Source organism: Diabrotica virgifera, chromosome 3 (genome assembly GCF_917563875.1).
Source record: "Diabrotica virgifera virgifera chromosome 3, PGI_DIABVI_V3a".
NCBI classification, from domain to species: domain Eukaryota; kingdom Metazoa; phylum Arthropoda; class Insecta; order Coleoptera; family Chrysomelidae; genus Diabrotica; species Diabrotica virgifera.
Window position 1 is genome coordinate 209,338,590 of NC_065445.1, and position 14,669 is coordinate 209,353,258.

Consider the following 14,669-nt stretch of genomic DNA (forward strand, 5'->3'; position numbering starts at 1 on the left):
TTTCCAAAATATTATTTTCGGATACAAACCAAAAAGGTCGAATAGTTGTCAAAAAAATGGATCCGCAAAATAGGTATACGCAATCCACAATTCTCGCCGCGAATTTTTAGGGTACAATCTATACCCTTGCTAAAATACTAAAATGCTAAAACATCCATCTATACTCTTGCTGAAGTATTTATGAAATTCGATTGTTAGAAAAATTAAGGGGGAGCAACAATTTTTTTAAAGGGGGGCAGAAAGTTAATTGATTGTACTTTTTAAGTGAACACACATTTTATACACATGATCTATTTACATCGGGTTTACTATAAGTTATGACTACTTAAGAGTAAGGACACAAAATGTCGCATGTCAAAATGTTTAATGTGTTTTAAATGTAGACTGCTATCAACATTATAGAAGTTTTCAGTTACTTTCAGCCCTCAGTAATAACGTGATCTTCCATTCTGCGTTTAATTTTTTCAAAAGTACTTATTAGTTTTCTCAGGATTCAAAAAAAAATTAATACATTTAAAACACAATGAACATTTTGACAGGTGACATTTTGCGCCTATGATCTTAACAATATTGAGAAAATAGATAACACCATGCATCTTGGTTATTACAGTATTACAGTTCCCTATTATTTGCTCACGTTTGTACATGTACCAATGAAACACCCTGTATAAAATTTATTAGATATATACTTGAAATATATTATTTAAAAGCATAAAACGTAAAGAATGTATTGATCTCAAACAACATAAGTAAATAAACAAGTTTTAATTGAACATGTGGGAGTAAAGTAAGAACTAAAAATTAATGCCAACAGTTGATACAATCATATTATTATTCTATTATCAGATATTCTCAGAGGCGGCTTTACCTATTGTGCAGGGTGTGCGGTGTATACGGACGCCGGCATATTGGGGGCGCCGAGCGCCAAAGAGCGGGTCATTTACTTTGTTTCAACATAAAATATGCTTTAAAACGATTAATGAAAAATTACATTGGCACTTAGCGCCATAACAGACGGGTGACTGTGGCCGGCCACTCTGTGGATCCACAAAAGTAGTTTACCGTGAGTTCTTATGCGAGCGACTGTGGCCGGCCACAATCGCTCGTCTGTGATGCAACGTCCACTCCACATAAGAACCCACGGTCAATCATCGGAAACTACTTTTGTGGATCCACAGAGTGGCCGGCCAAAGTCGCCCGTCTGTTATGGCAAGATTGAGAGGTCGGGAGGCATATTCCAGAGGCAATTTGGTTTTGTAAAGGGAAAAGCACGGTGAATGTATTTGATACTTTGCGCAATAGAGGGGATGAACACTGTCGGGTGGCCCTGTTGTTGTTCGATGTTAGGAATGCATTCAATACGCTGCAATGGAACGAGGTAATGAAGGTAATGGAGGAGAGAGAATATCCTTGATAGCTGATGAACGTGGTAGCGGACTATCTTTCTGAGAAAAAAATTATGGTGGAGAAAGGATCTGTCTTGGGCCCGACGCTATGGAACCTGGCATATGACGGGATGATGAACTGTGGATATGGAGAGGGTACGACTCCCTTCGCATTCGCGGACGACCTAGCTGGTAGTGGCGGGGGACGAGCCAGATCTTAAATACCGGGTACGGAACGCAGGCGGCGTTGTGAGGAATTGATGATACACCACGGACTGAAACTCGCAGCAGAGAATACCGAAGCCATCATTCTGACAGGGAAAAGAAACGGGCAAAGTGTGGAACTACAATGTGCAGGGGCGTGTCTAATACCCAAGAACACGTAAAATACCTAGGAGTGACGTTGGACCAAGACGAAAAGTGGGGGGAGCACGTGCGTGTGGTGACCCAGAAGGCTGCAAACAGTGCGGCTGCATTGGGGAGGCTTATGCCCAACATTGGGGGACCCAAATCCGAAAGGAGGAGGGCCTCACACGTTGTTGTGCAGTCGATCGTCCTCTACGCGGAACCAGTCTGGAATGAGGCGGTAAAGATAGAGGCCTACAGGGGCTCATGACACGAGTGGACAGAACAAATCTGCTCCGAGTGGCATGCGATACAGGACTGTGTCTGCCGCAGCCTTGTGGGCCATCACTGGATGTGTTCCGCTGCATGTGTTGGTAGTGAAAAGAAAAGAACTATATGAGAGAAGAGACCTAGAGCTCACTATGGCCTAGAGAAGACAGGAAAGAGAAAGGACAATTGAAAGATGGCAAGAAGAATTGAACAACACGGCGCATGTGGCACAGTGGAAAAAGATGCTGCTCTTGAACCTAAAATATTGGGTATTGTAGTCCACCTAACGCAGGTGCTCACAGGACATGGGTGTTTTAGAGCCTACCTCTCTAAGTTCGGAAAGGCTGACACTGATGAATGCCTATACTGCAGACACCAGGACACCGTTACACATACGATGCTTGAGTGCAACAAATGGATAGTAGAAAGGAACAGAATGGGAAGAGAGACAGGTGTAAATTTTGTGACAGTGTAATGAAGGTAAAGTGCTTCGGAAGTGATGTCGACCTTGCAGCGGCCATTCCTCTTTCGGAGCGCTGGATGATAGAGGAGGGTCTGGTTTGGCAGGTAGGCATTCGGCATAGCCTCGGCGACGAGAGGGCGTTTTAAAGTACCTCGGGAACTATTGCTAGGGCTACGAAGAATGAATCCTACACTAAGATCAGTCAGGCGGCGTTCTGGACTGAGATGTCTTCCCATGTCTGAGATGAAGATTCCAGACCCTCCCTCTTTAAAGATGAGGAAAAAAAGGTAGGTACTTATTCGACTATTCCATTTGACTGCGTTTCTACCAAAAGGCGCCAGGGCATTGACAGCACACGGGCGCTACATGGGCTAGAGCCGCCTCCGGATATTCTTCAGTTAGTGTTTAGTTTTTATGTCCGTTTATCCACTAAATCACAATCCACAATCTAAATTGGCAACACTTCGAGGATTCGTTATTCGAAGAACATAAATACTCGCTTTTGCGACAGAACATAAAAATGTGCGAATGAATATTTCTATTACCACTTGCATTGATAGATTCTATTCTTAGCGTTAGCGATGATGGTTTGGCTCATTTGGAAAAAATGCGGTGGGCGACAAAGTCATCAAGGGAACCAATGGGTTTATATATTATGTTCGTCAAAGCTTCCGCTTATGTTGAATTAAGCGTACAGGTGAGTGGTTATTTCAAGGCTTTAATTGATTTTTCTATAGTTGTCATCGTGCCTTAATGCTCAAGAACATTACAATCTGATCAGATTTTAATGTTTTTAAGAATCTTATATCTTATCGGTGTTTATTAAAAAAGTTACCAAAATCCCTAAAAAAGTAGAAATACAAAAAAAAAGAAAACTCTAAAGATTTGTAAGACAAATAATGCCTGTATACATAAATTATTCATAGACTTAAAATAGTGGAGGAAATGAAGCATTTTGGCTCGCAATTTTTTCGTCCAGCTTGGATTTACTTGAAATTTTCACAGAAGGTAGGGAATAGTCCAAGGATTATTTTCTATATCATGCCGCTGTACGCTAAAGCCTTGGGGGTGGTTGCCACCCCATCTCGAGGGCGGAAATTTTTTATTACATTTTAACCATGTAAATCGATGTAAAAAGTAATTCTAAGAAAAAAATGTTTTTTATGTTTTCTTCGTAAAACTAATATTTTTCGAGTTATTCGCGCTTGAAGAGTAACAGTTTTTCGACGAAAAAATCGACTTTTTTGAGAGTTTTTTGAGAATACCTCGAAAAATATGCATTTAATCGAAAAAACTGTAGATACCGAAATTGTATCTATTACTAACATAAACCAAATTATTTTTCTGTAATATCTTTAAGACCAACACAAACCGAGATACGGCATGTCAAAAGTTAGCTTTTTTCGTCAAATGCATAATTTGAAATATTCAAAGTAAAATAACGGAAAAACTTTGCATTTTTCGAAAAAAGCTTAAATAATATTTATTCAAGTATACAGTCAGGCCTTTTAAAAAAATAATAAAGAGTTTCTAGCCTGAAAATTAAGCGACTCGTGATCAAAAAAAAAGTCGGTACCTGCTTTTCTCTATGAAAAAATCATAGAAAACAACCCCCTAACTACCCTCCTAATTAAAAATTGGTCTTCAACTTTCTGTAATTCCTTTTATATTTGTATTATCAATACACCTAAGAAGTTTCAACTATTTAAAAGGCCTAATTTTAGAAAAATTGGAGTTTAAAGAAAAATTAATTTTTTGGAATTTCCCATTTTTCAGCTTTTACTTCAAAATATCTCCGAAAATACTGGAGATCCGAAAAAAATGATAAATCACTAAATTGTAGCTTTTTTAATAACTAAAATTTACCTGTAAATATATTTTTATTATAGTGAACAGTTAGCGAGATATAGCTGTTTAAAACCTCTATTTACGAGCAGACACCCCCTTATTCGAGCCATTTAAACCCACCCTAATTAAAAACTAAGGGATCTTACGGAATTTATTTTACACAGTCTTATAACTCTTTAAAAATCCTACAAAGTCGTTTTTCAACAAACTTTTTAACACCAAAAATGAAGGAGCTATGCTTATAAAACAATTTTTTTTTTTCGAAAAATTCGGATAGTCCGCTTATGGATAATTTCCAATCTATGTATAATACCACAGAACCGATTCGTATACTGGAAGATGACTAAAAAACTATGTGTATTTGTATTTGTACATATTTTGTAAATTCTACATTTCTTTAATTCTACTTTTTTCTGTATAAATCTAATAAAATATCTACTTATAAAAAGTGTAATGTTATTAAGGGTGGTTTTTAAGGGTTGAAATATTATGATATTATATTCTAAATTATAAAACAATCATTATTTAACCAATCAAAACCAAATTTTACCCATATTAAAGTTTACAATGTTTTTATACAATTTTTTAAAATAAGGGGTAGTTTACACCCCTAAAAATAATCAACGCCCTTAAGAATGATATAGAATATGAAGTACAGGGTGAGATGATCCTAATCCCAAATTTTTATGTAAATCGATGCAAGCCGAAATTATTCTTTTAGGATAAGTAAATTTTTTATATATAGCTCCAACAAGGGTGGTTTTAGGGTTGAGATATTATGATAGTATATTTTAAAGCATAAAACAATCATTATGTAACTAATAAGAACCAAATGTGGACAATATTAAAGTTTAAAAGGTTATTTTATAATTTTTTACAAATAAGGGTAATTTTCACCCTTAAAAAATCAAAAGCGTACAACAGCTCAATATAGAAAATGAACTAGAGGGTGTAATGAGCCTAATGCAAAATTTTTGTACAAATCGATGCTGGACAAAAAAATTGCGAGGTTTTGCCGTTTTATCAGCTTAATTTCCTTGACTAAAATTGTTTTTTATTCCCTTAGGATCTGTCATATTCCAATTCAAGTAAAACAGCTCTACTTGTAAGATATTGCTACACCTCGGGCGCCATTCTATTATTTTAAATGAAATATCAATCTTAGTCGGGAAGTATTCGATTAACAATAACGGTGAATATGAAAGAATTAACACCGTAGGGATTTTCATGGAGGTTTACTGAAACTGTAGGTGTTCTTTAGCTATTTTTCCATTACGGAAACCGTTGGTATTTAACATTAATCTACGTACACGAATAAATTGAAATGGTGTGGAATAAAGAGCAAGTGCAATATTTATGTGTTTACTGTGATAAAGGTATGCGATAAAAGTAAAATGAGATAAATTAACAAAAATTGGTATATAGTCTGGTGTAATAAAAAAGTATACAAGGTGTTTCATTGGGAAACGGAAATACTTTAATTGTGAATAGAGGTCACCGAGGCGGTTCTAGGTATACTACATTTTTTGCCCAATCGACTTTTATAACCGAGTTACAGGGTCTTTTATCGATTTTGCCAATTTCTTTCCTAAGCGATAACTTCAGAACCACCCTGTCTATTTTTTTGATATTTGATACACATGTGTCTCATCCAAAACCCAAACGACCGACATACTAATTACAAAAAAAATCCAGGTCCGGATTAACAAAAAATTATAAAGTAATTGTAACCTTAAAACAACACCCTGTATATTGAAATTTTGAAAATCTGTTTGCATATTTGAAAAGAGCACAAAAAACTAAGTCTAATCGTTTGCTTCAATTTTTCGGCCAGACAATTTTATGACTTTAATTTTGAAATTATATTGAATTTTTTAAGAACTCTGACATTAAAAAGCAGGTATTATTAACTTTTAATTATAAATTATTAAAGCTATTGAATAAATACTCATTTTAAAATTAATCAATACTTATTTACCACATTGGAACGACCCAATGATTAATCACAAGAAAAATCCAGGTCCGGATTAACAGAAAAACATAAAGTAATTGTGATCTTGAAACAACACCCTGTATATTGAAATTTTCAAAATTTGTTCGCACAATTTAATTTTGAAATTATGTCGAAATTTTTAAGAACTCTGGGAATTCATAATAAAAATTTCGATATTGTACCGGGTGTCCCAATAAGAATGGCTCTCGGCCATATCTCAGGAACCCTTTATAGTAGAGCTTTGAAATAAAAAATTTTACATTGACAACAAAAGTTGCCTCAGGAAAAGCCTGGAAATTATTTTCATAATTGTGGGATCACCGCTAGAGGGCGTAATTGAATATCAAAAATTAAAAAATCTAAATTTTACAAAATTTTCCTAATGAAGTGGCACTGGAAATCCGATCGTCGTATTCTTCATAAAATTCTACGCATATTTGATTTGACAAGTTTAGGTCTACCTTTGGAAATAAGAGGTGGGGGTGAGTGGGAACCTTGTTATGAAAAACTGGCTGTGAGTCCGGTTCTGCTTAATCAAATTTTGCAAACTTGGTCTTGTTGAAGACAGGTCTTTTTCGTCAATGTAAAAGTTATGATTTTCAACCAACTTACTGAGTAATATGCCAGCTAGAAGGCGTTATTTAATTTTTTTCAGAAATCTAGTGTTCCTTGGAAAATATTAAATACAAACATGCATTTTTAATACCATATTACAAAATTAGACAAAATTAGCAACAGAATAGCGAAAACTGCATGTTAATACCTTTTTTCTATCTCGAGATATCTTACAAAACATGTAAATTTAAAAACATAACTGTTACTGTCACCGGTAAACGAAATTAATTAAAAGTAGTGTGCTATGGAAACAACAAAGAAACATTTTCCAGCTATCAACGTATATTAGGTCTTTTCAACGCTTCTCATTTGTTTCGAGCCTCGTTCATATCTCGTATATTAATATTATACACGGATTATACGACATATGACAGAGGCTCGAAACAAATGAAAAGCGTTGAAAAGCCCTATTACAAAGAAATAAAAACAACTATTTAGTGATGACATAAACGTTCAAATTTTTGCCCATCATTTTCGTTGCAAACATTTACTCTTTCAAGAGTAGATTAAACAGCAGTCTCAATTTCTGCTTTCGATATGCTTTGAATGGCGTTTAGTATTCTCTGGATAATGTATCCTAGAGTAGTGTATGGTGGGCAACAATTTGAATATTTAGGTCGTCACTAAGTAGTTCTTTTTGTTCTGTGTTATATTTAATTTTAATAGTATTGTCTCTCTTTATATTGTTGTTTTAATTAATTATATTTTTATACGTTGACATCTGGAAAATGTTATTTTGTTTTTTTCCACAGCACACTACTTTTCCTTAACTTAGCTTACCGGTGATAGTAACAGTTATGTATAAAATTTACACGTTTCTCGAGATATCTTGAGATAGAAAAAAGGTATCGACATGCGGTTTTCGCTATTCTATTGCTAATTTAATCTAATTTTATAAAGTATGATTAAAAATGCATACTTGTATTTAATATTTTCCAAAGAAAACTAGATTTCTGAAAAAAAGTAAATAACGCCTCCCAGCTGGCTTATTACTTATTAGGATGGTTCAAAATTATCACGCTTACATTGAAGAAAAAGATCTGTCTTCAACAAGACCCAGTTTTCAAAATTTGATTTAGCAGAACCGGACTTACAACCATTTTTTCATAACAAGGTTCCCACTCACCCCCACCTCTTATTTGCAAAGGTAGAGTTAAACTTGTTAAATTAAATATGCGCAGAATTTGATGAAGAATACAATCATCGGATTTCCAGTGCCCCTTCATTAGGAAAATTTTGTAAAATTTTGATTTTTTTATTTTTGATATTCAATTACGCCCTCTAGCGGTGGACCCATAATTATGAAAATAATTTCCAGGCTTTTCCTGAGGCAACTTTTGTTATAAAATTTTTTATTTCAAAGCTCTACTATAAACGGTTCCTGAGATATGGCCGAGAGCCATTCTTATTGGGACACCCGGTACATAATTTCAAAAGTAATGTCATTAAATTGTCTGCACAAAAAAATTAAAGCGGGACATTAAACCTAGTTTTTCGTGCTCTCTAAACTAAGTTCGTCTAACGTAGTAAATAATAACTGATTATTTTTAAAATTAGTATTTATTCATTAACTTATTATTAAAAGTGCTTTAAAAACCTGCTTATTAATTTCAGGGTTCTTAAAAATTTGAATATATTTAATTTCAAAATTAAAGTTAACAAATTTTTGCACAAAAGATAAAAGTGAACCGGTAAACTCGAATTTTTGTGGTCTTTTCAAATGTGCAAATAGTTTTTGAAATTGTCAATATACAGGGTGTTGTTTCAAGGTCACAATTACTTTATGTTTTTTTGTTAATCCGGACCTGGATTTTTCTTGTGATTAATAATTGGGTCTTTACAATGTGGTAAATAAGTATTGATTTATTTTAAAATGAGGATTTATTTAATAACTTTAATAATTTATAATTAAAAGTTAATAATATCTGCTTTTTAATGATGAGTTCTTAAAAAATTCAATATAATTTCAAAATTAAAGTCAAAAAATTGTCTGGCCGAAAAATCGAAGAAAACCATTAGACTTAGTTTTTTGTGCTCTTTTAAAATATGCAAACAGATTTTCAAAATTTCAATATACAGGGTGTTGTTTTAAGGTTACAATTACTTTATAATTTTTTGTTAATCCGGACCTGGATTTTTCTTGTGATTAGTATGCCCGTCGTTTGGGTTTTGAATGAGACATATGTACCAAATATTAAACAAATATACAGGGTGGTTCTAAAGTTATGGCTTAGGAAAGAAATAAGCAAAATCTATAAAACACCCTGTAACTCGGATATAAAAGTCGGTAGGGCAAAAAATTTAGTGTACCTAGAACGGCCTCGGTGACCTCTATTCGCCATTAAAGTATTTCCATTTCCCAATGAAACACCCTGTATAAATAATAGTATGCACAAAATTTCGGGCCAATCCTTTCAAATTATGAATTAATTTTTTTCGAATCCTGAAAAAATAAATATATATTTGTGAAATATTTAAATGCAGAATGAAAGATTACATTATTACCGAGGGCCGAAACTCCCTTAGAATAAACAAAAAGTTTCATCTGAATGAGATATTTGAAATTAAAAATCACACTGAATTTTCTCTTTTTTTTCACCCCCGTAACTTATTAAAATAAACATTATAGAAGTTTTCAAGGATTTTTGGCTCTCGGTAATAATGTAATATTTCATTCTGCTTTTAAATTTTTCAAAAATATTTATTAGTTTTAGTTCTAATTTGATGGGAACATTCTAAACTACTACACAAGTACAGACTAGGACTAACCGCTAAATAAATTTTAATTTTTGTAGGTGTACTGATATTAATAATAAACACGAAGAATATCTATTCATCAAAAAAACTAAAAACAAAATTTATGAAATACTTTTGTAAGGTTCCTTACTCGTTTTATCTGCTCCGAAGCCCTTGTTTCTACACTTTTAAAGACTATTATCACCGCCGGTAATGCCTACAGGTGATAACTCAAACACTTGTATTTATTTATATGTACAATAATTATGAATAAGTTTTAGGTAAACTACAGTCGCAGAAAGTCGGCAATAGATAAAAATGTAAGTTTTATACGGTCATAAAAATAATCCCAATACAATTTGCTCGATGTTCAATACTCGTGTTTATAGCACCCGCATCCTTCAGCCTGCACTTTTAGGTAGTTCTGAAGTTAAATTCTAAATATAGACAATATATAGTGGTAACTATAATAAGGATAAATATAAACACTAATTTCTTTTTAAGAAAATCTCGTCGTTTGATAAAAGATATTAATCCCGCCGTTGTCCAAGATTTTTTTTGATATTTTTTCATTTAACCGTTTTATCTTCCTAGAGGTTTGTATGTAACTATTTAACTTATTTATAAATTTGTATATTATATCATTTGCAATTTGAGAATCTATTTTGTTAATATAAACTTCATTCCAATATTCATTTTTTAGAAGCTGTTTTAGTTGTCCGATATTAAGGTTTTTAATAATTATGACTGGATATTTTTCAGTTTCATTATTTATTAAAACGGCTGGCGTAAAATGTTCAGTCATGTCAGTACGAAGAACGATAGAATTAATATTAACTTACTGTTTTAATAGTCCATTGTTTTTTTCTTATTTCTAACATTAGAAGTAAGTAAGTTACGATCAAAATGATATTGGTATCTCTTTTATGGTTGGTAAAAAAAGCCGTGAAAATCACCCTCTAATTAGCATTCGAAATGAAATTAATCGTTACCACTTCACAAATTATTTTACTCATGTATTGTTTATAAGATAATATGTAAGATTCGTTGGTTTAAAGTGTTTATTTTTGAAAAAGCTGTAGTTAAATGGGCTTCAACGAGTCACTTATCACGAGTGTATGCAAATTTTGCACAGCCATATCTTCTATAACAAAATTTTTGTCTTCAGGAAAACAAAATACAAACAAAAACCAAAATATTCACAATAGTAAAACATACATTTTTTTACCAGTTGAGATTTTTGGTATTAGCAATACTTGTTTCATATAACACGTGGTGACAGATATGAACTCCTAAAATTAATAATGCAGAGAAAGATTAAAAGAAGGAGCAGCACACGGTACACAGAGAACCGGTATGTTCGCACGCATGGAAGGCGAACGCGTGACGTCATATGGGAACCTTAATTTTCATCCGGTAATACTAAATGAAGCGGTAATATTGTTCGAATTTTAAAATTATGTACCTATCATCGCTTTTTAAATAAGAAACTGTATTGTATATGCTTTTTACTGTCATTTTCCAATATGCATTTAATTGAAACATGAATTTCCATTGAAAAATAAAGATTTTAGGTATCTGTTGTCCAATATACATTTACCATAGTATATTAAAAAAATAAAACAGAAATAATATACACATTCACTTTACTTCTGGGTCTGTAAAAATGTTTATAAAACTATGTCTACTTACTGTTATTCTAAATTGTTGAAAAATATTTGACTAAAAATAAAAACTTTACCACAAATTAATTAAGAAATTTTAAGTTTTAGATGAAGTACTTACAACCAATTACTTGATGACTTTCAAATTTATATAATAGGTTTAAATAATAGGTTTAAAAGGTTACTCGATTCTCTATTCAGTAATATAAACATTAACATAATTATTTATACAGGGGGTTCAAGAAAAAATATTTTAATCAAATTAATTGACACAAAAAGAAGAATGTAAATATCTAATATATTTATTTCAAAATACATCCTACTGCTGTCACAAAACAGAAAAAAATATTTTTTGATAAATAAACATTGCTCTTCGCCTAATTTCAATATTCAAGCTGCCACCCATCTGCCTCTTGGTAGGTTGAATATTAAATTTAAACGAAAAACAATATTTATTTGTCAAATAAACATTTTTCTCTGTTTTCTGTCAGCAGTAGAATGTATTTTGATTTATATAAATCGCATACATTCTTCTTTTTGTGTCAATTAATTTAATTCAAAATAATTTTTCTTGGACACCCTGTATAAACAATTATATAATGTTAATATTACTGAATAGAGAATTGAATAACCTTTCAAATGAGGTAGCACACGACCCGTATTCCCTATTTAAAAATAAGGGGTGGTGGAAATAGAAGGAAGGGGTTGACAAATGACAGATGTATGTACCGTAAAAATGTATCCCTCTGTATGTTAAAATGTATATAAAAAATCGACCTGTTTCTTCATTTCCTTAAAATCTAATAAATACTTCGAAATATCGAGGTGGGCTGTTTTCCTTGGCCCACTCTGTATATGAATGTATAAAATGTTCGCACTTTTTTAGATTCCTAACCTGGTTTAACTTTAAATCAATTATGTATATTCTTAATACATATTATGTGGATGTAATATTATAATAAAAAAACAAATTTGCGGGTAAAGTTTTATTAATAATATTAGAATTAGTATCTATAAATTAAATCATTTTTTAAAATTAGAAAATTTAGATATCTTTTTGTCAAGTGCTCTCTGGCAGTTTTTAAAACTTATTTTTCTGTTAATATCCCTCATTCTAATATATGTTCGTGTTTTGCACATGCATAATATCACCTCAAATGGCATTATAGTCTCGGTTTTAATAAATGACTATAAAACTAATAGTTATATTATAATAGTTTTAAAAATACACAGTTATGCTAATAAACAACAATTTGTAACTAAAATAATATAGAATTACCTCAATCGTTAACAGCTTAATATTTTAAAACCGCCTCAATCTATTCACTTTTAACGCCACCACATACGAAATAATGCATCCAAACAATAAGCAAATATCTGTTAGGTTCCCACGTGACGTGCTGCGCGGCCGAACCAAATTTAGCGACGACAATCGGCATACCGGTTCTCTGTGTATCGTGGAGCAGCATAGGTAGAAGAAAAAAGTCCTGGCTGAGAAATCTAAGAGAATCGTTTGGATGCAGCTCAACTGAACTCTTTCGGGCTGTAGTGTCAAAAGTTAGAATAGCAATGATGATTTCCAACCTTCGTCGCGGAGATGGCACGTAAAGAAGAAGTATCACCAATAATATTTAAGTGTTTAATTAAGAATTAGTCACGTTATCCAATTCCGGACTTATCTTCAACGTATGTTTTTCACTCCCCGAGAAGGGGTGTATGTCACCCCCAGGGCAAAATAGGTACCACTTTTTTTTTGTTTGACTTTTAGCTACGGGTATGCCAAATTTCATCTTAATCCGAGCGGTTCTACAGCGAGAACCGTGAGTAAATGGACTATAATGAGCTTGAGTTTTTATAAATATATGATATATTTTCTGATATATTATGATGATTTATATTTAATGTTTATTAAAAATTTTTCATATACAATGTGCGTTTTTATTGGGAGGGCGGGCCCGCATCCCAACTGGAACCAGGGCCCGCTGGTTTATCAGTACGCCACTGCAATGATACTAAACAATACTTATATTGTTTACTTGTATTTTTCATAGTAAACACGCACACAATTCAATACGATCTCTTCAGAAATTTTATTAAACTCCAAATAAAACAAAATGGTATATACTTTTATATGAGACAGGAGAAATGTCATTCCAAAATATTATGATATGACGTCACTAGGGTTCGCGCGCTTTTTCGATCGTTTGAAATGATTTAAATACACCGAAGATTTTAAATTATTTACTTTTATGTTAGTTATTACGAGGTTGTTAGGAGTGAAATTTTGGAAATCTTATTTTTTAACAAAACTGAACCTTATTACGAGTATGTATTAAAACAAAAATCAGCAAGTTCCCTATTAGTTAAAATAAAGTGTAGGTTATTGTCAATTACCTTTCATTAAAATATTTCATTGGTTCAAAATATTGTAAAAGGTATACTAATAGTAATGAAAGGACTGTTTTTCATAATCACAAAATATAGTCAACATACGAAGGTTTTAGTGAGATATCACCTGATGATCATACCAAGATCACCAAGGTTTTGTGGTATGTTTATATTCACTCATACTATATTACTAATTGAATTAAATATAGCTTACCTTTATTTTTTGTTTAAAAACAACTTTCACAAAAATAAATCCATCACTATCAGAACTTAAGTTTAATAGTAAGAGTTGGATTATCGATAGGTGTACCGTCAAACTCTTCATTTAAGTAAATAGTTGTGGCCCTCGTAGAACAACGTAGATTTAAATTAAATGCCAAACGTTTTAGCACCAATTCTATATTTGACAATAGATCCAAATTTGTGTTGGTTCATTCCCCCAAAAGAGATGTGCCACTATTTCCAATTGTCTCACTCCCATTTTTTTCAGATCTCTGCATCTTTCCACCTTTTTCTAGGCCGTCCTACAGACCTTCCCCCATCTGTCCTCCCTCCGAGCAGCTGAGAAAGATTTTTGAAAGAAACTCACATTTTTTTGTCATGTAAAATTTAAAGTTTTCGGCATAGAACTATTCCGCAGCAAATGTTTCTTGGGGATTTTTTTTGCGGGATTTATTGTGGGGATATTTTTTCCAAAAAAATTTGTGGAGATTCTTTATCCGGGATTTTTTGTGGGGATTTTTTGTCCGGGGATTTTTTGTCCAGGCATATTTTGTAGGGATTTTTTGTCCGGGATTATTTGTCCGGGGATTATTTGTCCGGACCCCGTCTCGAATTCATATATTACAAACATAAAAAATATATGTATCGTAATTTAGTTTTATATACCGTATTTTCTCATCGGTATATAATAGAAACTTGTGTTCTCTTAATTGCTTTAACCAATACATAAAATGTTGAAT

General features: G+C 32.6%; 1 protein-coding gene across 1 annotated transcript in view; it reads right to left on the bottom strand.

Moving 5' to 3' along the window:
- LOC114330047 (uncharacterized) overlaps window positions 1-14,046 on the bottom strand; it is a 164,503-nt gene extending 150,457 nt beyond the window's left edge. Inside the window, exon 1 of the mRNA XM_028279345.2 lies at window positions 13,922-14,046. Within this exon, the coding sequence (XP_028135146.1) occupies window positions 13,922-14,032 (111 nt within the window). The 5' untranslated portion in view covers window positions 14,033-14,046. The remainder of the gene's footprint in view (window positions 1-13,921) is intronic.
- Between the last annotated feature and the right edge of the window lie 623 nt (window positions 14,047-14,669).